The 25,947-nt window shown below is 39.3% G+C and overlaps 1 protein-coding gene across 4 annotated transcripts in view; it reads left to right on the forward strand.

The window, feature by feature from the left end:
• Nucleotides 1-16,131, forward strand: part of GLCCI1 (glucocorticoid induced 1) — a 51,618-nt gene extending 35,487 nt beyond the window's left edge. For 2 of the 4 annotated variants that reach the window (XM_071560773.1, XM_071560774.1), the window contains exons 5-8: nucleotides 322-474; nucleotides 6,410-6,620; nucleotides 12,074-12,194; nucleotides 13,246-16,131. In XM_071560773.1, the coding sequence (XP_071416874.1) occupies nucleotides 322-474; nucleotides 6,410-6,620; nucleotides 12,074-12,194; nucleotides 13,246-13,594 (834 nt within the window). In that variant the 3' untranslated portion in view covers nucleotides 13,595-16,131. The remainder of the gene's footprint in view (nucleotides 1-321; nucleotides 475-6,409; nucleotides 6,621-12,073; nucleotides 12,195-13,245) is intronic. The other 2 variants (XM_071560775.1, XM_071560776.1) reach the window with 1 other exon arrangement.
• Nucleotides 16,132-25,947: the final 9,816 nt, after the last annotated feature.

Raw genomic sequence — 25,947 nt, forward strand, 5'->3', positions numbered from 1 at the left:
AAAACATCAGCGTCAGCGTTCCATGTGCTCCCCATCCCCTGTGGTGTATCCCCTGGTTTGTCCATCTAGAAAGTACATGTACCTGTCTACTTACTGATAAGATGTAGAATGCTTTGATTATAGAACATTGCTATGAGTTAGGTGATTTTATTTGCTTTAGATTTACACAGACATTTGTTTTTCTTTGAATTTGCCAAGTAAAGACAGTCCTCTAGATGGCAAAATTAATACACAGCTTCTTCCTAATGTGTTTACCATTGGTCTCAGACTTCTGTCTGTTTCGTTTTCCATTTTCAAGTCATATTGCTTTCTACCTTCTAGGCTTGTATTTCCAGATCAGTCCCTATGCCACTGTCAAACATTTCAGTGCCAAAATCAACTGTTTCACGTGTGCCGTGTAATGTAGAAGGAATAAGCCCTGAACTGGAAAAAGTATTCATTAAGGACAACAGTGGAAAAGAAGAAGTATCCAAGGTAAGCTTATAGTAATGTGTTTACGGCTGGTTTTGCTTTATAATCTATAAACACGTGGAAAACCTTCCTTGTGAGAAATGTTCCTTGTGGCTGAAATTACAAGTAATTTTCTTCAAAGAACTGTTTGTTTGAAAAGTTTCAGTGTTTTAGTGTAGTGATTTTTTTTTAATTTTTCTTCTCTGTTTTTAATGAGCTTCTGGCCAACATACTTTGTTTGGAGTGCCCTTTCTGTACAGAACCTGAAAGCCTTTGTGCAAAATGCAAGTGCTGGAAAATACAGAGACTTCAGGCTGCATTTATAAGTAATTAGTAATTATTTGTTTCATTTTGATTTCTTTTTCATAAGAAAGATACAAGTTTCCTGTGCTGTGCTCTCCTTTTTGGTTTTAATACTTTTTCCCCCATAAACTGAAGTGGACCATTTTACTGTGATCTGTCATGGCAGAGCTCTGCATGGGAAATACTGACAAATGGGGCGGTTTTGCTTTGGAGCATTGAACTTGTTATTGAGGAGTTTAATGCTTAGATGACACTTACAATGGGAAATACTTGGTTTACAGTCACTGTTTCCAAAAGAGCCAATGAAAATGTTCTGTTGTGGAATAAACTACTCCACTGTTTTTTCTAATCTCCTGCAAAGGTGTAGGTGCTTTTCTCATGAATGGTCATGTCATAGCAGTTCAGTATACCAGTCAAGCTATAAAAATTTAATCAGAGGTTTAAGATGCTAAAACCTGATATTGGTAGTTCTTCATTTTGGTAGTGAATTTAGAAAGTTTTGGAGTAGTTTTGCCTTCTCCAGAGTCTTAGTTGTGTGGACAGACCATTCTTAAAGATGAAATATTGCAGTAGTAGAAGTATTATGCTGTTTGCTTTCCTAAGGTTGTCTCATCCCTTTAGAAGAGGGGTGTGTATTATAACAGGGGAATAAGGAAAAAAATTGAATGTGAAAACCGAAATAGAAAGCCCAAATCAATAAACCTTGTTGCACCATCTCCAAAGAGAGTCTTAAAAGGTGTGTATTGCAATGCCACCATTGATGTTGCTATGGCTAGGGTTGTAATCTCCTGTAGTTAGAGGATATTTCATTTATCAGTCAAATCATCTTTGTAAATGTTGTCCTTGGGTTTTAACAGCTTATTGCTTGGGATGCAGAGCTCTCCTGTGTTACTGAATGTACTGACTCTGATCCAGCAAAACAGTGAAGCACATACTTAAGTGCATTGTTGGATTTGGGCCGAAGGTGCTCAGCAGTTTATGCAACCCAGGCAATAGTGAACCCTTCCTCCAAACATGTAGCTGGCAAGAGTCTTCAGACACAAAAGAAAGTAATAAATCAGACATTACCCTTGAAGTCAAGTCCATCTTTGTGGGCAGAGGGTTGTTTCTGGCCATCTAACTGTTAATTTCTGTGAAGTCTGGTCATGTGGGACCTAAAGTGAGACTCCTGGCACTGTCTTTGAGATTACTCGGTCTCAGTTTGCTTATGGAAGATTGTAACAAGATTGTAATTTACTTAATCTTACTGCTGGTGAACTTTCTCCTAATACAACAGTTTAACTCTGTTTTAGCCTGGGGGTGTTGGGGTAGCTAGGTTAAAGGTTAGGAGCAAACCATAGGAAACTAAACATCATTAGTTTCACTGCTAGTGAAGCAATTTATTTTTCTTTGAATTTTCTCCTATTCTTTCTTGCTGTAACAATTGGTATTTTTAGAAACTATTTTAAAAGAGCAGTCAAAGGTAGTTGCTTTGGGTGATGTGTGAAGGATAAATTATTCTGTAGACTCACTTGTAAGATGGGTGTGCAACTACATTTTTAACTAGTTTCTCTTAACCTGTTTCCATGTTTACTTCACAGTTTTAATACTGCATGTTCAAACATTCATTTTCATATGAATTGATCTGTTCAGCTGCAAAAACACTTTATGCCCTAATGTGCATCTGTGTTCTATTGCCAGGAAAGATACGATGAATAACATAATATCTGCTAAAATCACTGAGAAGGAATAATACCTTTAGTTTAGTTGCAGCTCAGTACTGAGTTTTCAATTTTTATTTATTTTTTTCAAATTCAGTTACTACACTAGTAGCTTTGTGATTTCTTTCATTTTATCAACCACGTTTGGGCTGTTCCAAGTAAATTAAAATGCATTTTAATTCTCTTAATTTGTAAAATTTTAATTTGATGTTCCTGATTTTTTTCTGTTATTTGCTCTGCAGTATAAATTTATATTTTTTTTCCTAACAAACTGTTTCTTCGTTCATATATTGAAATGCATCTTGCTTAGTTAGCTGAAAGTGTCCTCTTTTTGCTTTCATAAAACTAAATTGACTTAATGAATCACTTCTTAATCATCTCTTCCTCTTCAAATTTACTATTAAACGTTTAATTCACATTCTAATGCATTTATTCAAAATTCTTGCATGTTTTCCTCCCCTTTTTTGTAACTTCCTGATTAACATTGACAAATTGCGATAGTGTGTCTTTGTTTGCACCATAACTTGTCATGTGGAATCAGCTCTTTGTGAAGTTGTGACAGGCTTTTGTTCTTTGTCCCATTGTGACTCCACAGCACAAACATTGGAGACTGTGGTGCAATAAGATGATGGACTTATTTCCCTTACTGTAGGGATTGGGGGATAAGAGAGTGTTCCCTCTTACAGAATATATTGTGAAAATCATGAAAAGTGCCCTGTAGCAGAACATGGGTTCATAGGTCTCCTATTAGGAAAAAATCAGTACTGGAACTATCTTTCAAGTATACAGAGGTTATTAGAAATTAGGCAATTTTGATGGACTATCACACAATGGAAGTAAAATGATTACTGTGTTCCTTGTTTGATGTTCCTTGTTGTGCTTCTGGAAGTAGATAGCAAGATGGTTTTCTGTACCTGTCAGAAAACTTAATCCTGTAATAAAAGGACTTTTCCTAATTTTCACAGATCAGAGAAGCCTTACTTAAATCTGCATAGCTTTCATCTGAAAAGTCTGATTTTTTTCCCGAGTGTTCCTTCCATCATGCTTTTTGCACTTGCACCTTATGTAATGCATTGATGGCTTCATTTATGCCAGTAGGAAGAAGCACTTTCCTATGTCTGCCTTTTGTGTTCCAGTCTAGGGCAAAGTTCTTAAATCAAAAGCTTTGCTCTCAGGAAGTTGCCTCCCAAATAGATGTACATCTTGGGAGGAGCAGATTATTTGTAAGGCTTCCAGTGGTATATTACATCCTAGTAGCATTCTTGATGCTCCTCCTAAGTTCTGTGTTTTTGGTTTTTTTCCACAAAAAAGATTGATACTGAGGTCAAAGTGGTGAATATGAACAGTGTATTGAGAAATTCATGTTGTTGTCAAATGGAGCATTTCCATACCTTTGCAGGGAGATGAGAGCAGTATGTAATTGTGTCCAAGAACACACTGTCCCATAGGGGCTGACAGGTGTCCTGTCAGAATGCATTTGGCATACGGTTAGTACATGACTAGACATTCTTGTAAAAAACCCCAAAACCCAGCATATAGAATGCAGTAATTTCTAGTTGTTTTCTTTGCACTGAGCATTATGGAAACTAATAGCAGCTCTACCAAATTAGTTACCCTATTTCTTGTGTTGTAAGGTTGTGAGAACTTCAGCTTTAGAATAGTTTGGGCATGGCTCATAGAAATTAACTTTGAAAGTGGTTTTTTTTCCAAGGTTGATCAGGTTTAATATGTAAAATTTTCTATAAGTGGAATACTTACAGTTGATATTTTCATGGAGATTTTTGCACTTGTCAAAACTTTGATTCAGCATTAAGGGAAAAATAAATATAAAAGCACAGTAATCTGTAATATTCCTTGGCATTTTCTATGCCTTAAAAGTTATTTTGGTTGGAAAGAATGAGAAATATTTAGCTTTTGCTACTTGTGTTTATATTTAGATACATGTCTAAAAATATGGATTATTTTGGTACCTCAGGCTTTAATTCAGAGGAGATTGAAATATGTGATTTGCAATATACTTCCTGACTACCAAAGACTACATTGTTCTTCCAGGTGTGGAAGAACATCTGTGTCATTCTGAAGTCTTTAATTATGTGATCACTTACTTTTTTTTCCCCTCCCTGGAATTCTTGCTTTACCTGTTACGTCGAGCATAGTATATGCACTTAATGAGCAGCTGTTTGGTGTTTTTCTTCTATCCTCATTAGGTACGTGTCCTCGTGCTTACTGTTAAGCTTTGCTTGAAGTCAGAAATCTGAATTTCTGAGGTTTCACTTCTGTATAATAGGAGAGTGTCTGAATTTTTTTCTCGTTTTTACCACACTTATGTAAGAAAAAAGATATTATCTACACTGTATGGATGGAGAAAAGCAAATCCATCAGGGTTCTATAATATGGCTCTTCAGGTAACTCAGGATACTGCATCCCATTTTAGGAGTTTAAAGTGCAGCTCCCATAGTCTCCTCCTGTGTGTCTGAGTACAGGAAACGTTTGCAAATCAGACCCATGTAAACTGGGCATCCAGAAAAAATACCATAAAAATGTTGTTCTGCATAGCAGTTGCTTGCGCTTTGTTATGATAATAAGACTGTTTTCTTTCTACAGCTTCAGTCTTGTTTTCTACCTTTCTTTTGTCATGTAACAAATGATACAATGCTTCAGGTCTCTCTTGTGCATAGAATGAGTCATTGCCTGTTGGGGGTGATGGGAACAGCAGTGTGTAGTCATGTTGTAACGCATATGCAATGTGAGCTGAGCTGTTGGAACAGACCACACAGCTGTGCCTGAACTTTACAGCATTTGATGTGGCAACTGTAATGTTCTCTTAATAGTACGTTTCTTTCTGCTCTTAATTGAAATGTGAAATGGTATTAACTGGAAGGTCATAAGAAGAAAATGATCTTCCTTCTCTGTTACGTCGGCCTCTTTGTATAATACATGGTGGGTTTCCACATAGACTTGCTGAAAAGTGGAGAACGCAACACTTGGCTGATAGGTTTCATGTCCTCGTTGCTAGTTAAAAGTGTTGGGTAGAATTTTAGGCTCTGGGACAAGCTCTTACGGTTTTGCAATATATGGGGAAGAAGCAGGCAGTAAAAATTGTTCACTTGAAGTGAGAAGGAAAGAGACATTAATCTTTTGTAGCTAGAACATTTAAGCTGTTCTCTGTGGCTTGGACACAATCCTCACTGAAGTGAGGATAAAAATTGCTTTTAAATCTTGCAGGCATTTTTTGCAGTCTACTTCTGTGAACATGTCTGCACAGCATATTGCAGAATGGGATGCAATATCACTCTGGCCAGTGCCAGCTAGGCTGAGAGGGGCAGGCAGAGCTTACTAGCTTTGGTTCAAGACAGATCTTGAGAACCTTGTTATAAGCCTGTATAAGCCTGCGTGTGAATCATCTGTAGAAGTGAAGAATGGAGTGTTGGAGGTATGCTAGAGAATTGCAACTTACTAACAAAACTTGGATGGTTTCGGTTATAATTGGTTGTTATGGCAATAGCGTGTCATTGTATTTAATATTTTCTACTTTCCCTTTTATCCAAATGTAATCTCTGTTGGGGTACTTATTTTTCTTGTAAAATAATAGTGATATTTTTATTGAAAATTGTGTTAGTATAATTAGAGATATATTTTTTGGTGAGATTTGACTTTTTAAAGTATCATAACATAAAAACATAGTACTGGCATGTGTTGAAGTGCATTTGAGTGTTAACTTTGCGTTAAGAGGATGTAGTTGGCTTGGAACATGTGCACATTGTCCCGACATCCAGCAAAATTATTGTATGTTGTGTCCATTGCCCACTGCATTATTTTCTTGTGGAAAATCTTCCTGTTCTTTCAAAAATGGCTTGTTTGTTGTTGTTAAGGCCTTCGTTTGAAAGTGCTACAGGCTGACATGGCTCGTGATTTTTGATTTTCTCTGTAACCTGAATTGCTCGTTTCTCTTGCAGCCTTTGGATATCCCTGACGGTCGAAGGGCCCCGTTACCTGCTCACTATCGTAGTAGTAGTACGCGAAGCATTGACACTCAGACTCCGTCTGTTCAGGAGCGCAGCAGCAGCTGCAGCAGTCACTCACCATGTGTCTCTCCCTTTTGCCCTCCTGAATCTCAGGATGGGAGTCCTTGTTCAGCGGAAGATTTACTCTATGACCGTGATAAAGGTGAGAGTAGAATGGCCTGCCTTTACCTATGGGAGGCACCACGTGATGCCCTGCTTTTACAACTACCTTCATTGTACTCATTACATCAGTTTTTGTTTGTTGGTTGTGGAGGGATTGAGGATTTATCTTAAAACTGGTTTTGTTTGTTTACATATCTTTTTCCCTCTTGTTTGTGACACTTCACAAACATCTTCCATAAATACGTCAGAGGAGCACAGCAAACAGTTAACTATTTATGAAGATTCTAATGTGAAGAATTCAGACTGTAACGTTTATGTTTAAAAAAGGTTTCAAGAAGGTTTGTGGTAGACTGTGTATTCATCGTGGGTGAATTACTTGCTTTTCAAAATGGTGATGAAGTTTTGGACTGCTTTTAAAAATACTCTGCTTCTGAACTCTTACATTCCACTTGAAGCTATTTGATGAGAAGCTCAGATATGAATTTGAACAACCTGATGGAGAGTAATTACTTCTCTGTGTATGTTCCATAACAGCTCAAATTCTGAATAATTTATCTGTTTATATGTCAATATCCTGCACTGTTTTTCAAAGTCTGTAAAATGTTTGGTTTTATAGAGGGAGTAAAACTGGTGTTTCAGTAATTAAGAGTAACTGACATAACATGTAGTGTGAAAATACAGTCACCAGTGTAAAAGACTGGGGTTTTTTTTTGACAACTGTTTACTAATGAAATCACCCTTGTGCTTCTAGTCTGCTAGCTAAAACAGGGATTTCAGTTTGGAGAATGCAGGACTTGGGTAAAACGTGGAAGCTGAGTAGTAAGTTTCACATAACAAATGAAAGTTTCTAAAATTTGTGTTTACTTACTACTGAGTTAAAGACATGTATTTCAAGGTTATAACTAAGGTTAAGCTTCTTTTTGTAAATACTGTCTTTTGAATAATGCTCAAAGTAATTAGGGAATAAGATTGGGGAAGTTAGAAATACTAGCTTTTCATGGTTTCTGAAAAGTGGCATTTTCCCATCTTGGATTTAAAAGGGAATAATGAAAACAATTCCATCTGCCCAAATCCTGAATGGGGGTGGGTGTGTGCGTGTAAGTTAACCACATTAAAGTTCAAGTCTTAGCTCAACATGATAGTTGGCCATGCTCCAAAAATAACAATGGTATTAGCCCCCCCCCACTTTCTTATACTATGCATGTGAATTCTAATATGTTGTCAAGACTGAGTCACTATAGAGAATTAGCACACAAAAAACCAGCTTGACAGGTAAATTGGTTCATATATGTCCTGATAAGAAATACAAGTTAAAATATGAGGAAATGAATAATTTCTTCTGCACTTAGCACTGTGTTATCACAGTAATGGAAATTTTGAGTGGTACACTGCTGGCAGTAGCAAGTGAAGACAGTTTGAAATAGTGCATCTAACTTTGTTAATGCTTTTCAAGAGTTTTTATCTCCTGTCTTGGATTTTTTCAACGCTAACTGGAGTGAAATTTATGAGCAGATACTTACTTGTGGGTTTTGGTTTAAAGGCTGGCTTTAATGCTAGGCTTGTATCAAAAGTATGTTCTAGTAGTAGTGTGTAGGTGATGGTGACAAATAGCCAGCTTGGTAAAGTCATTGTAACAGCATTTTTAAACTAGTTTAAGTAAGGCACTTATGATTGTGTGTATGAAAGATAAAAGCTTGAACTGCCATCGCAACTTAGTTCTTTAAAGACAAGGTGAAAACTAGGAAAATATGTAGCCATTTTTCAAGAGAAAGTAATTTGTTGGGAGGTTTTAAATCTACAGTCAGAAAGGTGCCTTTTACTGCAGATTGTCAAGTTCCCACAGGGCAGTTGTTCTGAACAAGAATGTTATCTTCAAAATAGTTAAATTATAGATAAATGAGGGATATAGGTAAAAATTTTAAGGGAATAGCAAATTTTGAGAAACAGAGTATTTGTTTTAACTGTTTTATAAGACAAAAACTTGGAAATGTTTTCATGCCATCATTTTAAAGGGTTCTGTGATTCCAGAATAAAACCATAGTGAGTTTGCTGTGAGACCCATCACCTTGGGAAAATGCAGATGAAGATGTTTTGATCCCAAGATTTTTCTTCCTGTTATTTTTCTCAAGGTTTCATTTTTCCTTTCTATGGGAATAACTTGACATTACCATTAAAAAATAAAATTACCACTGTTATTAATCCTTCTGGGTGTTTTGCTGGACAGGAAAGGAAGGATAGTAGTTTGACTGACAGACATGAGCAGTGAGAGGAGCCAGTGCTCTGTACAGATACAGCACTGCTTTGCATTCCTAAAGCATCTTTCATTTCTTGTGCAAAGCTGTGCTTTGGCCTGACGCCCCCTCAGCTGCCTCTTGGACTGTACCAGCTGTTGGGTTTACCTGTCTGCAAGAAGCTGCTAAATTACTGAATTTTTCAAAAGAAAATGAAAGCTAATTTTCAGATAAGGTCCACAATATTGTTCTGAATGGAAGCAGTGATACTAAACAGGCTTGATTAGAGCAGAGAAGGAGGAGTTGGAAGAGAAGGTAATTGGATGGCACCTGGCTTTATGATTTTGTATTAAAGCTTCCAGTTTTACTAGATCCATTTTATGATGCTCTAGTCCATAAGACTACAATTCAGAGTGCTATACAGCATGCTCAGCACCTGTGACAGAGTTAAAGTTCAAAGGCATCCTATGTAGTAAGTGGCTGAAATTTGGAGGGGCCTTTTTTTACAAAAAGAGGTGGTGTAACCTGTTTTTCTGGGATTTTGATTTAGATGCATTGTGTATTCCCACTGTTCCTAGTAGGCTCTTACAGCATTCATGATGATGAACTGAAGATACTTATTAAATTCTGGGCATCTGATTTATGGTTTTTTAAATGAAAGTTGTTAGTAAAGTCTTTGGATAGTCCTAAGAAGCAAGGATATTTTTGAACCTACCAAAACTAATCCCAGTGTGCTCACTGGCAAAGTTTCTTGTTCCCTTAAAGTTTTGTCATTTAAAGAACTGTTTTACAGATTCTTTTTTAATTCACCTCCTTTGTTGTTCTAATATGCAAGCTATGATTACTGGTATTAAGTGTTGGTTAAAATGGTGTTTTTAATGTTCTAATGACAGTCGTACAAGGGTTTCTAGACAGCAGGATGTATCCGTTTAGGATACATGTTCAGGAGGTCGGCGTGGGACGCTCCGCGCGGGGCTGGCGGGGCCGGAGCTCCCGGGGCGGGGCCCAGCGCGGGGCGGCGGCGGCGGCGGCGGCGCCCCCTGCCGGCAGCGTCCAGCGGCGCAGGCGGGGACCGGCCGGGCCCGCAGAGGGAGAGGCACATGAAGCGCTTCGGCGGCGCGTTTGCTTGTTTGCAGTGTCACTGAGCATCAGGGACGGGGCAGCTCAGCACTAAAGAGGTCACAGGTGGCGGCCTGATTAGGCTGTGATTCCACCGCTCCCCTCCTCACCCCGAGGCCTCCTGCGCCGCCTCTGCGCATGGGGCTTCCTGTGTACCTGGGGCACTCGGGGCTTCCACGTGGCACTGTGCTGTGCCTTTGGTCAAAGTGGAAGTCTAACAGCTTGGTAAGCTTTTAAAAGCAGGGAGGGTAAAGAGAGAGAGTTGTTCAGCAGCTGTCTTACATGGAAAGTTTCAGCCAGACAGGGCTAACTAAACAAAAAAACTTGATGGAAAGCTGAACTGGGTAGTAGAAGAGACTCTAAATCTTCCAAGAACTGATTAAACTTTGAATTCTGTTTGATGCTTCCCTTGGATATGCTGCCACAGTTTTCCACCACTTAGTGAAAGGAACAGTAGTACATTTTATGTCTCAAATTTTTAAATAGGAATTTGGATCTTCAATTTTAAATATTAGAAGGAGGAAACAAACTGTCTGGGTTCTGTTAATGATTTCTGTGTTTGGAATGAGCTATGTGGGCCAACAGTGGAAAGATGCCAACAGGACCATCATGCTCTCAACTTGGCAAATATCTCTATCATCTCTAAGTGTTTTCTGCTTCTGTAGTTAACACTGAAGATTCTGTAAATGAAAGTTCTGTATTCACTGTAATGCAGGAAAGAGCTGAATAATCAATACTCTGCTGAGGTTTGCTTCAACTTTTTTTTTCTTATATCTTTCATAGTAAATCTTCAAAGGGAAGTGTGATATTTGATTTGTTTCTTGTTGTGAGAGGAAGCACAGATTAGCCTTTGTATTTGAGTCATGGTAATAGAAAAGTTTATGTAGTTACTGTTTGCAAGCTGTTAAAGACAACTTTGTACACTTTGGTGAAGCTGGATTATAGTCTTTGAAGCTTGGCTTGGTTTTCCACTGTTGCTGAAAAGGCACAACACACATGCACAACAGCAAAGTAAACAAAGATTATAGACAGAGTTAAAAATGGTAAGGTACCCCACATTGGTGGGTAGACTCAAATGGAGCTAAAGCAAGAGCAGTTCTATTTCTTTCCAGTTCAGGTGTGCTAGTAAGTTGGGAGAGCCTCTTTAATTTTGCTATTTCATTTTTTAATTGTAATCCCAAGCTCGTACTAGCCTGAGATAATATTGCTCTTTGAAAAGGCAGAAGCCACTGCAGAAAGCTAATTTTCTGTGAATATTTTTGTACCTATTTTATTTCCTTAGTGCATTGACTATCGTGTCATGGTGACTGTTTAAAGTGAGCCCTTTCATAGTCTTAATATTTCAACCTTTTGTACTTGTCATTACCAGACTTGAGCCTTCTCTCTTATGTTTTCCAAGTACAAATACATCTGCCCATTGCCCCTTGTCCTAGGTCTTCACACCTTTACTTCTAAGTGTGTCTGTTTAAAATATACACAGGCAGAGTTGTGAAGAATACCTGTATCATATAGCTAGTAGTGATGAGAGAATTCAATTGTAAAAGTTTTATTTTGGATATAAAAATAACTACACAACTTGAAGCAAGTAAGGTAGGACATTGTAATGCTGAGGTATCAGAACCTGTGTTACAAACATACTTTGTTTCTTTGCAACTTCTGAACTATTCATGAGACTAATGAGGTCAATATTCCAGTGAAGAATTACGTTTTAAAATAAGATACATGTTGTATACGCATATTTTCAATGACACTGTTTACACAGTGAAAAGGCACATTATCATTACCACTCATAATTCTTCCGCATGTATTATGTATCTTACCTGTTCCATTTATGGTTCTTGAACTACATAATAAAGAATGTGTTGTTTCCAGGATCACAGCTCTGCTTTGTTCCGATTGCAGTGTTCTGGATAAAAATATCCTCCTGTTACGTGTTGTTATAGATTGCTGCTGCACTGCCGCTGTTATTCAGAAGAAACGCACTGTACAAGGGTGTTAGAAATAGCCTGCAATAAAGGAAGCATTGTGGTAGAAGCAAACCAGCATAGTGGCTAAATTGTGAAAAAAGACATCTTGTTTGGAAATCGAATTTAATTAAAAAGCACTCTCAATCTCTAGTAATATAACTGCTTTAAATTTTCAGACAGTGGGAGTAGCTCACCGTTGCCCAAGTATGCCTCATCTCCCAAACCAAACAACAGCTACATGTTCAAACGAGAGCCCCCAGAGGGATGTGAGCGAGTGAAGGTCTTTGAGGAAATGTCGTAAGTAATGCCTTTTATATCAGCTGGTATCTGCAAAGCAGTAAACCTGTTTACTGAACCTATTTGACTGCAGATGAATAAAGTATTCCAGCTGATGGGTTTTTCAGGAGCAAACTATTCTTAGACTTTGTATAGAAGAGAAGTTGAAGTGTTTACCTTGGTTTGAAGAGGAAATGGAGTCTTTTAAATCTTTTTGTGCATTAATAAATGTCACCAAAACTCCAAGCAGAAAAGATAAGGTACATTAATTTCCTAAGCATTTATAAACCTCTTTCCATATATTTTTTAATAAGATTTTAAATTTTCGTGGCTTAAACAAAAACTCTGTGTTGTAATTATCAGTTTGAAGAATAGGTTGCATTTTAATACTTATATAAAATGGAAAGAAACATATGTAAAGTGTTTGTGGATGGTAGTATGTTTATGGCATAGACTTTGCTTAATATTTTTGCTGAGCAAGAAATTGGAAATTACAGTCTTGGACAATCATGTCTTTTCCCCTAGACCCAGCAGTATTTGAGCACAGCCCATGCTGTTGAGGTTGCATGCTTAGCTCCTGTGGATGGAAGAATTAAGGAGGGAATATTTCTTGCTCTGACAGCATCTGTTGCCTGCTGGATGGTGAAGGAGGAGTGCTGGGTTGTGGAGAGAGCCTCCAAACAAATTATGAAATACGAGAAAGGAGAGGTCTATTTTATGGAGGTTCTCAAAGGGATTTAAAAGGACTAGATGTGTTATTGCTGCATTGTTTTTATCAAAGAATTTGTGCTATTCTAAATTACCACGGCATTTTTTCATGTGCATATGTACTGCAGATTTTTTGTGCTGAAAGTTGCATGTTTGTCTAGTAATTATCAAGTCATTTTTGTGACAGCACTATTTTTAATGCTGTGGATCAGTTAGCTGACTACCAATATGGAAGATGTTTGCCCCTCTGTCCAATTAATCCCATTCCTTGTCATTCACATTTTAGCAACATGTAGAACCACAAAGTTCATGAAGTAAAAACCATGTAGTTCGGCCAGATATATAATCTTTTTTCTCATTGTAGGTCTCGTCAGCCTGTCTCAGCCCCTCTCTTTTCATGTCCTGACAAAAACAAGGTTAATTTCATCCCAACCGGATCAGCTTTCTGTCCTGTAAAACTTCTAGGCCCCCTCCTTCCTGCTTCAGACCTGACACTGAAGAACTCTCCGAACTCTGGTCAAAGCACAGCTTTGAGCACCCTGACTGTCGAGCAGCTTTCGTCTCGGGTCTCTTTCTCATCTCTCTCAGATGACACCAGCACAATGGACTCCACAGAGGTCCCGGTACAGCAGCCGTCCCAGCAGCAACAGCCGCTTTTGCAAGAAATTCAGACTGAAGACCATTCCTCTGCTCAGAGCTACGTGTTAATCTAGAGCAAGGCGGAGCAGGCCTCTGCCCCGAAGCAAGGATTGAGGAGGTTGTAGCTCAGATACATCTGCATGAGGTGGCAACCTTTCAGAACAACACAAAATACTTAGCAGCATTCGAAAAAATATCTCAACACTGTTCTTGGCAGGGACAGAATCCATATTCAGCATTTTTTGTGAGAAAGCAGTAATGCCTGCAGCATCCATATATCATTGAGCGTTTTAAGTGGAGACTATGCATTTCATAGTACGTTTGACCAGATTAGTACTGTGTCCTGTGTTCTGTTTCAAATTCTACAGTATAAATAAGCTCTTTCTCTATATATATAAAAAAATGTTGCCTGTCTGAATAGAAAATGTCTTGCTGTGTTGTGTCCTATGGAAAATACTGTACTTCAGGATTATGTTTACAATTGATCCAGGTGTTTGTTTCTAACTTCTGTAATACACACAATGCAAAAAAAAAAAAAAAAGGAAAGGCCACAACAGTTGCACAGTGCCCACCCTATGGCCTAGCTTCAGGTACTTCTCTTGAAGTGTAAACTCAGGTAACTTGGAATGTATATCATATTGGAATATAAAATATTTTACAGCTACAAAGCTAAAGAGGGAACATCACTCTTTTGCCTTTTCTTGTTTTATGCATTAATATTTCCTCATTACATTCCACTTTCTTGGAATAAGTGCATTCAGATCCAGGTGAACAATGACCCTGGACGTGGGTGAAAATGAGGATAACCAGCAAAATCTGTGATGTATATCACGTTGTCATGTGCTTACAAGTAAAACAACTGTTGCATTTACTGTCATTTCAATAGATGTAAAAATGTGGCATTTAAAGGTTTCAGGTGTCGCTCAGTTATGACTGTTAAACTGTTGCAAATAAAGTGTTCAGTACTAGGCTCTATATGAGAAACATTCCACGTGGTGTGTGAGAGGATTTTGAAAGACAAGAATGTTTTTGTTCAAGGACAGAAATTCTTTCAGGTTTCACAGGGGGTGATGGGGATTTCCTCTCACGGTTTTTGTTGGCAGTTAAGGATGTGAAATGCTACTGTTGCCGTCTAAAGTCAAATTAATGTTTAGTTTCTCTTTTGGAAGTGTTCATTTATTTGCTGGTTGGAAATAAGTTTTCAGATTTTGTCGAGCAGTGTTAGATGAGCAGCATTTTATTTATGTAGTGAGTAATTGTGTTTGGATCAAAGTCCGAAAGTAGCAAGTGGGTGTTCTAAGATGGGTGGGGAAAACAATAGTTTTAAGTTCATGTTACTTAAAGCTTCTCCCATAACTTTCAGTTACCTAAGTTGTGTGTGTAAAAATGTGCTTTCCCTTCTCCATAAGTGTGAATAAAAGAAAAATCCATGGAAAATAATCCTGGTTTTGCAGGCTGCACACTTTCTCAAAATAGTACATGGCAATATTGAGTTCATGGTGCTCTTCTGTTGTACTGGAAAAAGGAGCATTGCTTTCAGAGATAATTTCCTGTTATACAAAGAGGACCCCAAAGGCAAAATAACTTGGTGTTCTTGCTCTGTTGCTTTCAGCTCAGTGGAACTACATTTATGCTGTCTGCTCCTAAGAGAATAAAGTTCACCTTTTCCAGGAATTGATTAGTAGCCTGCAGCTACTGAGCATATAAACTTGCTCCTTTATGGTTTTTTCCTTTTTTGAAAATGAGATTGAGGGGGAGCCAGAGTGAGCCACCAGTAACTACTCACTAAGTATGTGCTTTCTTTGGAGATAAAGCATAGCTTCCTTTTTATTACTGAGTTTTTGTTATTGCTATCTCTTACAAGGTGGAATTTGCAGCCTATAAAAGTCACTGCTTTTTGACTCCTGGAAAATATAGAAGGAAAAGAGGTCTCTCTCTAACCATTTTCATGTGAAAAACCTTGAAACACAACAGCCATCTTTAACCCTACTAATCTCAGGCCTAGGTGAAAACACTATGTTTTATAGACTGAAGATAAAGGGGAGGAAATACTCATGATGTAAGTATCGATTCCTTTTAATATTTTTCTTTCTAGATTAACATTGCAGTATGATGACCTTTTTATGCTCTGGTTATGTCCAGATGAGAAATCGTAGTCTCAGTTATTGATGTTAGGTTACCAGGGAATACGATGAGTGGGTTTTAGATCAGTGCTGAACTCTGTACAATATTTGCAATGCCATTACATGTTCTTTATATTTTTTCCACGAGAAACTAAATATTAATTAAATTGCACATTTGTTCTTAGCAGATTTGAATGTTTTGAACGAAATGTGTTAAAGCTAATGCTTTGCCATGTAAATTTCCCAGCAGTTGTTTATCTCAATTGTATTCTACATGCAGCTGTAGAAATTTGTCAAATATTGTTTAAAGTTTTGTACATAGTACTGTTATTTCTAGCCACTGTGCTGAACAGTATTCAAGTTATCACACAATATTGCTTTACACAAGGAAATGTGTGGCTTTTGTTTTGTATTTTTTTTGGTATAGAAGTTCCTGTGTCTTATTTAAATAAAAATTATAGTTAAAAAAACAACTGATGGGGACAACACACAGAAGCCGTGGCTCATTTATTTGTTTTGGAAAATGTGCATGAAACACCATAGAATGAGATTAAAGTTTAATATTGTTCCAGATTTAAATGTAGAATAATGTCAGCCATGCCATGTTTTTGGAAGAAAATCTCTTCCCTATTGATTTTTGCATAATGCTGTACTAGGAAGGGGAAAATAAACCCCAAAAAAAGAGCCAAATGCTCACATATGCTTTAAATAGCATATTTTATTTCTGCGTATAATAAGGGGGTTTTTTTCTTCCCAATGCAGGAAAAAAGATTGGTTAAGAGTTATTTGAAACTGTGTATCTGCAGCTGTCTATGTGGAATGGCTAATTTCAAGTTCTCTTGAAAATTATGAAAGCAATTAGATGTTTCACTTTGTGAAACTAAGCTAAACCCCTAAAGGATGTGGTATAAATCTACAGACAGTCTTGGTTTCATGTTGTTTTGTATGAGTCAAATGATTGTCATTTGACTTACAGAATAATTCTTTCCAGATAGGGGGTGAGAGGGAGGAAAGAAGAAAGAAGGATAATATTTAAATATATATATCCTCCAAAGTTGGTGTTTACTGAAGAGCACTATGGCAATAACCATCAGGAATGGTTTAATGTTTATTGTCATCTGTCAGTGAAAATTGAGGTTTTCAGCATCCCAGAGATTACAAGGTTTCTATGTGACTCTGTTAAAAACATTAACTGGAATTGAGTGAAAGTCCTGTGCAGGGCCAGGAGTTGGACTTCGATGATCTTTGTGGGTCCCTGCCATTTAGGATATTCTGTAGTTCTATGATCCCTAATGCTTGATGTCCTTCACTCAGAAGCAGCTTCCTTTCAGCATTTCATCGTCAGCTTGAAGGCAGAGCTTTGTGACTGCCTTGTTGCCAAAATGGATTTGGCTGCAGCAGTTTCAGGCTGTCTTTCAGTGGGAGGGCCTTTTCTACAAAAGTACTTTGAGAAAAGGGTGTAGTTTGCTCTGAAAAGATGTGATGCAGCTGGTATCACAGGTAACTTTTAACTGTCCCCATGAATCGAGGCCTCACCTGGTTAGTCACATTTTGGGTTTTTCCCACATAAACCATGCTTTAATTTGGGTGCTGTGTGTAACTCACTGCCTATGTCTTCCTCAAAGCAAAAACAAGCAGTCTGAAAAGCACTGAGAAAGGAGACCTAATGAAATACCTTTGCCTTGAATCTCTGCTTTGTGACTGAAAGATCTTCCTTGATTTGAATGTTAGATTTTCTAGTAATTCATGGCTCTAGAAGTGGAGTCTTCAAAGACTGGAAGACTGCGTGAGAGTCCTTGGCTGTGTATGCTGGGGCCAGGGGTAATGGATAGTGACCTTCTAGGAAGCAGAGTGTTGTCAGGGAAATGATTTATGGCTTCCTGGCAAATCAGCTCTTACGGGCCAGATAGTGGCACAAGGGTGGAGTCTCAGTATCTTCACAGTATTAAAAGCATAAGGAGTAATACAAAATAAACACAGGATATTGTGATGTCAGCCACCATCTCTTAATCCATTCAGTTGCAAGTAAAGACCATTGAGGCTTAGCAAACTAGCTTGTGGCCTTTCTCCATGGTAGTGGATTGGTACCTTCATGTGTTAAGGCTTGAGATAAAGCCCAAGAAGCTTGAAGATGACGTATAGCTAGCAGAAGTATGTATCAATTACTGTTGTAAAACAGCCTGGCTTGCTTAGCAAAATACAGCCATGCAAACAGAGATTTGAAGCTACTGAGTTGGGAGGAAATAACCAAAAGTTCCTGCCATGTATTTCCAGAACCTAAATGCAAGGAAAAAGTGAATTAAACCTGGGAAAGTACATGCATTACACATACAGCCATCCATACTTGGTGCTTGGCTGAAGAAAGTTGTTTGATCAGAGGTTGTCATGCAGTCAAAATGCGTGTATCTTGTTTGTGTTTGCATTAGCGTAACCAGTCCTGGAAAACTCAGCTTTGGGAGAGACTGTAAAGGGCTGGAGAAGGATCAGAGAAGAGCTGTAGGAATAAAGTACTGAAAAAAAACAGGAAAGCTGTGTAGGAGCTTAGCATTATTAACTTGTTGATTGAAGAATGATTTAATTTCAGTTACTAAATACCTAGCTATGAAATATTTACCAGCTTTAAATGTAACAGACATGGAATCTTAAAGCAGTAATAAAATGAAAATAGATGAATTCACACTAAAAATGTGGGTTTGTTTTAGCACTAAGTGTAATTAAATACTGGGCCAGTTTACAAAGGTGGCTTTTTTTCAAGTCCTGATATATTTACAATTAGATGATTTTACAAAGTATGTGCTCAAGTTAAGATGGTTTTATAAGCCTTACTAGCTCATGATTATTTGGGACATTTTAAATTTCATTTTAAAGAGGTGAAGTTTTTAAACTACCATAAGCATTCTTGCCTTAACTAAAGAAGCAGATGCTGCAGTGTTTCTAATTAGAGTGTTAAGACATCTTTTAAACTGTCTGGAATAGATCTTTAAGGATAGCTTTTGGTTTGAAAATGTTTGGTTTATAAACGGGAATGAAATCTTCAGTAAGGCACTGAGGTAGTTGAGTGGCTTTATTAGTTGTTTGATTTTTGTCATCTCCTCAATAACACTAATTATGAAGATATGACAAGAAACTGGAGAGTAGGTGGTGTCTTCTGCAGTGCAACACGTCACAGAAATAGTGTCACTTAAGTGGGGCTGAGAGGAAAATGCTGATTGACAAGGCAGATTGTTTCCTTAGTACAGGCAACATTGGAAGTGAGTGAACATGCAAGTTAAGTTGCAAACTCAACTGACAAGAAGAAAGAATAGCGATCAGATGAAGCTGGATAGACAGGTCACCCTTTTTAAAGAACAAGTTGAAGTTTTAGCTCAGGTTGTAACAAGTTCTGCTAGTAAATGTGCCTTGAACTGCAGCTTGGAAGCTCAGATGCAGAGGAGCTGGACGCCTGGAAAAAGAGGAAGGTGGCTAATCATGGGGTTTTTCCCCCTTGAATTAGAGACTGATCTTCTTAATGATGCACAATTAGGCTAATAAGTGCGCCTGTAGAAAAGTTCTGAGGGGGTTTGTTTTATTTCTGTGTATGTGCATAGTGAAGTGTGGTTAAACTTTGCAGTGATTTGTGCAGCTGTTGGTTGAGAAATAGCGTTTGCTCAGGGCAATGTATGTTTACTAATACCCATGGTAATCTATTTCTTGTACCTTTGTTTATAATTTCTCCAAACAAGCTGTGAGTAAATAGCATCATCTGAATGTCAGACTGCCTGGCATAACAGTCATGTTCACTAAATCTGGGTGCTCAGCCACTTTCTGAGCATGAGATCTGAGTGCTCTTGAGATTTTTCTATGGACAGAACTCCCTTTTCCAAGGAGGAGAAAACTAAAAGAAATTAGACTTTCTGTTAGGGTTTGATACCAAAAGGCTGGGTGATGCAATTACTCCCTTTCTGATTTTTATTTGGATAATAATTTCTAGTCCTGCCCTGTCTCTTGTGATACGGAGGTTTCTCAGGGAGTAGCAGCCTCCCTTTCCATAAGGTTGGTGGTATCTTTGAGCTTGTTACATAGGGAAGAAGGAACATTCTTGTGAAAGGTTAAAAAAGTTGAGTATTGCCTTTGAAAACTAAACATTGTTTTTAGGAGATGGGGAAAAGAAAAAAAAGCTTGATTCTGCTTTTGTGACTCCTTTTTCTAACTCATTGTACCTTCTAAAAATGCTGATAAACATTTGGCATTTTCATGTCAGTTGCTGAAAAAAGTAAGTTTCAGGTGTAGCTGTCATCTCTATAACAGTACAGAGATGGTACCATACTGTAGTAGACTTTCATGACATGTAGGTGTATTTTAAGGATTGCCACTTCCTGGTTTTGGTTCTAGTGAAGAATTCCAAGGAGATAGTTTAGACACTTTCTGTAATGAATACCTAAGAAACCTCCTCTTCTCTAGGGAGGATTTTCTGTTTTTCCTCTTCTGCAGGGGAATACTAAATCCTTGGGGATAGTGGAGTGAAGATGGCAGTAATGGGTCTCACACTTTCTAAACAATGGGAAAGCAAAGGCTTTACTTATACCTGATTTGGAGGGTAACTTGTTATGTTGTATTGTATGTACAGGATGTTGTTTGTGTTAGGAAGAGAGTGGATGTCTTAATAGTCCAGGGGAATATTAGCCTGGAGAAATGGCATTTGTGCTAAATCAGGCCACCTGTAGATTGCAGTTTCTCTCTTTGGTAGTATCCTGACTGAAAGCCTGTTGAATGCCACTGTAGCATGATTGCGTTTTGTGTTCAATAAGGGAGAAAATGTACCTGCTAGACAGGACAACAAACTAGACATGAAATAAAAATTGCATGTAAGTACTGCAGTGTGGGGCACCTCAGCAGCCTGGGGTCTTCGATACTTATGTAGCTATCCTGTGGTACCTGTGGAAATGCACTGAGGCAAACTAAATGTGTAAAGATTTATGTGCCTTAAGGATTAGGGACTGTGAATAGAGTTGCAAAAATAGTCTGGATGTGGAAAGTCAATTTGTGGATATAACCATTTGATCAAAAATGTCCTAATTGTCACAGAGGTCATCTGGAGCAGGTTGCTCAGGTAGTGTCCAGTTGGGTTTGGAGGGACCCTGGGCAACCTATTCCAGTGTTTGACCACATTCATGGTAAAAAAAAAGTCATCTGGTATGTTTAAATGGCATTTCCAGTAGTTTTCAGTTTTGTGCCTCTCATGTCTGGGCATCACTGAGAACCGTCAAGCCCCATCTCTTGACACCAGTCCCCACTCTTCCCATTTCAGGTATTGGTTCACGTGGATAAAGATTTCACTCTGAGACTTCTCTGGTGCTGAGTAGAGAGCAAGGATTGAGCTTGGAATTAGGTGATCCTTCAAAATAACCAGGTCTCCTGGACTCTTTTCCAGGGCTGTACTCCCATGGGATTCTTCCAAGCTAGATCCCTGAAGGGGCCAAAGTCTGCTCTTCTAACATTAATGGTTGTGATCCTGCTTTTGTTTTTCCAACTTCCTCTCAGGATCCTAAACCCTACTATCTTGTGGTAACTTTGGCCAAAGCTGCCCTTAACCTTCCTATTCCTGACCAGCTGTTCTGTTTGTAGATCTGAGTGTCTCCCCTCACCAGCTCCTTCACTGTCTGTCTCAGGAAGTTATCAGGGCACTACGGAAACCTCTGGGCTTGCTTGGCTTCTGTCATGTTGTCTGTCCAGGAGATCTCAGGGTGGTTGAAGGTCCCCAGGGAACTGGGCCTGTGAATGTGAGACTTCAAATAGCCCTGTGTGATCAGGTGGTCTCTTACAGCAGGCACTCAGCACAATGTCACCCATCCTGGTCTGCCTTCTAATCCCAAGCCATGAGCTCTCAGCTGGGTCACCACTCATCCCAAGGCATCCATGCCTTCCCATATGAAGGGCAGCTTCCCTTCCTCCTGTCTGGTCCCACCTAAAGAGCCCCTATCCAGCCATGGCAATGTTCCAGCTGTGTGAGTTGTCCCACCACAGCAAACCAAGAGGATGTAGCCTGGTGTCCTGCAGCAGTCAGGATTTAAGGAAGGCAGCACTGTGGTGGTGTTTCAGGCTCCAGCAATAAGGAACATCAGTCTGAGTCATGGTAAGACTTAGCCCCAAGCTACATGATGCTGTTGTGGGTCAGGTGTTTTATTTTCATATGCTGTGGTGAGAAACTTCAGCACCTTGATGGAGATTTAGTCATTGCTGATGGTGTATATATTGGATTAAGTCTTCCCTGCAGAAAAGGATTTGCTTCACTTTGGCAGTCACCCCTTGCAGAAAGGAACTTGTTTTGTATTGGTGATGCTACACAACAGAGCTTACTTTTGGGCCATAAAAGCATTTTCTTGTATTTTAAAACACTTCCATTTTTTCATTTGGGTAACAACCATTAACGAAAACAACACTATGTACCTCAACCTCAATTATGCCCTGCATTAGATACTTCACATGTTTATAGGGAACAGAGTGGGAACCAAAACCACTTTGGGTTTCATTAAAAACCAGCCCCAGGACAGGACAGAGAGGTCAATTACTCCTCCAGATCTCAAGCAGGAAGATGACCCATTATGGATTTTTACTGTTTTTCAATTGCATTCAATATTTGCTAACAGGATGGGCTGTTAAAATGGGTGAGGGCAAGACAGGGGCCTGTGATGCAGTGTCAGTGCAGACTTCCTTTTCTGAATGCCTCTGTTTGCTTTTTAATATTGTTTCCCTTTATACTTTTTTTTGGCAACATTCCCATGGCTTAAACTTTGAGTGGTGAGATGGACCTGTGCACTCTGAAGTCTGTCCAGGCTTTGAAGCACAGCAGTAGTAACTTAAGAATTTGCCAAAGGCTGGTGAAGCCAAGAGGTCTTGTTTCTCCAAAAGATCCGGATCTTCCCATAAAAATGAAAGCAAAAGCTGCAAAGTGCTCAGGGTGGGAGCAGGAGGGAGGATTAAGAATCAACAAAAGGCAGGTTTTGTTCAGTCAAGGCTTTTCATAATTATTTCCCTACATGAAGAACAGCAATAGCTGTTTATATCTTGCTGGTAAGCTTGGCTGTGGTTTGGTGACAAGTAGAGGTGACGACAGGCCTGGCTCGAGGGCTCTGGTAGCGCTGCTGGCACTGCTGGTGTCTCCAGCTGTGCAGCCTCACATCCTCAGTGCCCACTGCTGCCTGAGACTTTTTTTTTCCCCTTTGGTTTTTTGTTTGTTTGGGTTTTTTTCTTTTGGTTTGATTTTTTTGGTTTTGTTTTGTTTTGCAGGTAGGCAAATTTTCAGTGACATTGCTACATTACGGACTCTTTTTTTCAGCTGGTAAGGGCCTGCTATGATGCCATGGGGCAGTGGCCTGTGTTTAGATGGGTTTGGGATCCTCACAGACCTGAGCCCTGAGCAGGCTTCTGTGACTTACAGCACAGATTGGTATTTTGGGGGAAAAGCTTTGCATTGCTCATGTGCCTCTGGCTCCTTTGCAGCCGTGGCTGCTGTCACCAAACCCAGGGACAACCTTGCAGAAAGGTCTGATCAGCCCCAAAACCAGCTGAACTGTAAATCAGGAAAGTACCCCCAGGACTTTTCGCATTCTTCAGAATTTATATTGTCTTCTAAGAATCTGTCTTTATGAACACCAACCTGTTGCCTGCCACAGTGAGGGTTGCTCTCCCGTCAGACTTTGGTGTTCTGAACCTCAGGTACTCAAGTTCAAGGCAGAGATGATCATGGAAGGGCTACCCAGACTGCCTTGACAGTCCAGGAAACTATGCAGCTATAACAGCAAAGCAGTTACTTTAGTGGCCAATGATTTCAATTCCTGTATTTTATGTGTCAAGGGTTTATTTTAAGGATTGTACTTGGAATAATAGTAGGAGTTAAGTATTTTTCCTTGTTGGATCCTGCTCTTGTTACATTCAGGAGGCTTGTTTTCTGCAGCCAGCTGTTATTCACCCACCTTGATGGAGACGGGGTTGGATGATTTAATTGTGTAGCACTTTAAAGTTGTTTTTTACCTTGCTCCAGCCTGTTGATGAAGCAAACATATGGCTTCCTGCACCTGTCCTGGGGCCTTTCCTACTGCAATAATAGCTGTGGAAGTCTAAAATAAAAAAAAAAAACCAAACACTCTGCAGAGTAATTTTCTGGGATAGATGAAAGACTTTTGTTTAAAGACTGGCTGTAACTTCTTTAGCATCTTAGGTAAGTCTGCTGTCTCTTCTAAAATCCCTCATTAACTCTTTTTTTCTCATTTTTTTGGGTATTCCTTACCCCATAAAAATTCCACCAGCAACCACTGTAAATAGCTGGCAGGTAGAGTCAGCCAAGCTATGGCATGCTTCTCTCTTTTTATTTTGTAATTTTTTTGCAAGTAGCCAAAACTTCAAACCCACTCTGGATTAATTACAAGGCTGGGCACATCAAGTTTTTGCTATGGTAGAACAGTTGATGGTATGCATTTGATGGGAGTTATACACTGCTGCCTGGCAAACAGCAGCCTCCTCACTGGACTCACAGAATGGTTTGGGTCTCGTAGTGCAACCCCTTTGCCATGGACATTTTTTTATTAGATCAGGTTCTTCAAAACCCCATCAAACCAGACCTTGAAAACTTGACATCTGTCACTTCCCTGGCCAACCAGTCCTGGTAGCTCACCTTTCTCACCATAAAAAATTTTTCCTTATATGCAATCTAAACCCTACACTCTTTCAGTTCAAAACTTGCATTTTGTCCTTATGTCCTAGTAAAATTTCTTTCTTACAAATGGTTTTTATATATTGAAAGAAAGCCACAGTAAGGCCTCCCCCAGAACCTTCTCATCTCCAGGTGAACAACCCCAGCTATCTCAGCCTTTCCTCACCGGAAAGGTGCTCCAGCTCTGTCTGTTTTTGTGTCCCTTCTCTGGACCCACTCCAGGCAAGTACCTTGTCTGACTTAAAAGGGAAGGCTATACTGGAAAAGTCAATTTTGTGCTTAGGAGAGCACTGTTAATGAATACCCAGGTAATGGTCTGATTGACTGCACAGCCAGCTTGCCCTGGAGCTGGAGGCTGGATGGTTACTCAAGGCCAGACTTGCTGAACCTGCAGGGCCTGTTTGGCCATGGTACCCTTGTTTCCTGTCATGGGGAGGCTCTGTGTGTGTGCATGTGTGCAGTGCTGGGTTTTGCACGCTGAGCACAGAGTAACTGCTTCTCAGCTGAGGCAAAGCCTCTGCTGAATGGCTGTTGGCAAGCCCGCTGCTTGCTCGGCTTACTGCCTTCCTCATATGGTGGCTTGTTTAAAAATAAGACATTTATGAGGAGCAGAAATTATAAAAGTAGGCTGACCAGAGGGATTTACAGTAAGTGCTTGGAAGGGAGCTTGAAAAAGTGAAGACGATCCTACCGCTGGCAGCTGCACCTTTATTATATTAATGTCTTACTATGGCTTTGAGTAATCATCTTTGGGAACTGCGCTGAGAGAAGACAGGATCTTCCAATTGCTCTTCCTTTGCCCTGGGGTTATTCCACCCTACATACTCTCAACAGCAAACATAGTACAACCAGCATTCATTCCTCAGTGGTGCTCATCCAGTATTCCCTGGCACTTGCAGGGGCACATGATGCAAGGTGGCAAGATGGCAGCTGACAGAGGCTCTGAGAAAAGGCAGCATGATGCCAACACCAGAGTTCTGTGTTCTCACATCAACCTTCTACCCTGCTGAGCCTTTCCAGGCTCAGATCCTGAAACTGTCAGGGCTTGTAGGCCATGGCATTCCTTATATTCCCACCTGGAACAATGCTGCTGTTGCTCCGTTCACAGTCACCTTGTTGCTCAGGTGGTCCCATTTTTTCTAGCATGCGCAGCCCCTGAAGTTTGAACAGCATTTAAGAGGATGTTGGGGGAAGGCAGCTGACTGCTTCTGACCAAGTGATCCTGCTTCAAAGTACATCAGTGTCATGCCCATGCAATGCTGGGTATGGAAAGAGCAGAAGGGAATAAGGTAAGTCCTATTCTATTCTGTTGGAAGTAAATTATGATCACTTAAGAAGGTTAAAAAGTCACTTGAAAAAGTTCCTTGTTAGTTTTTTCTATGAGCTGTTCAATTCCCCTGAAGCAGCTGTTCTGAGATTTGGAGAAATCTTGAATCATCAGAATCAATTACATCAACTTTAATAAACTACACAATAGAGACAGTTAATCAATTACCACTGTTTTCATCTGCCATAGAGGTTCTGCTGCTGTTTTGATTTTAAAACATTCCACGACTGAACTGGAATATGCAACTGGAATGAAGCATATTAAATCAAGATGAATGCTATGTGCGTA

This window comes from Pithys albifrons, chromosome 7 (genome assembly GCF_047495875.1).
Source record: "Pithys albifrons albifrons isolate INPA30051 chromosome 7, PitAlb_v1, whole genome shotgun sequence".
In the NCBI taxonomy this organism is placed as follows: domain Eukaryota; kingdom Metazoa; phylum Chordata; class Aves; order Passeriformes; family Thamnophilidae; genus Pithys; species Pithys albifrons.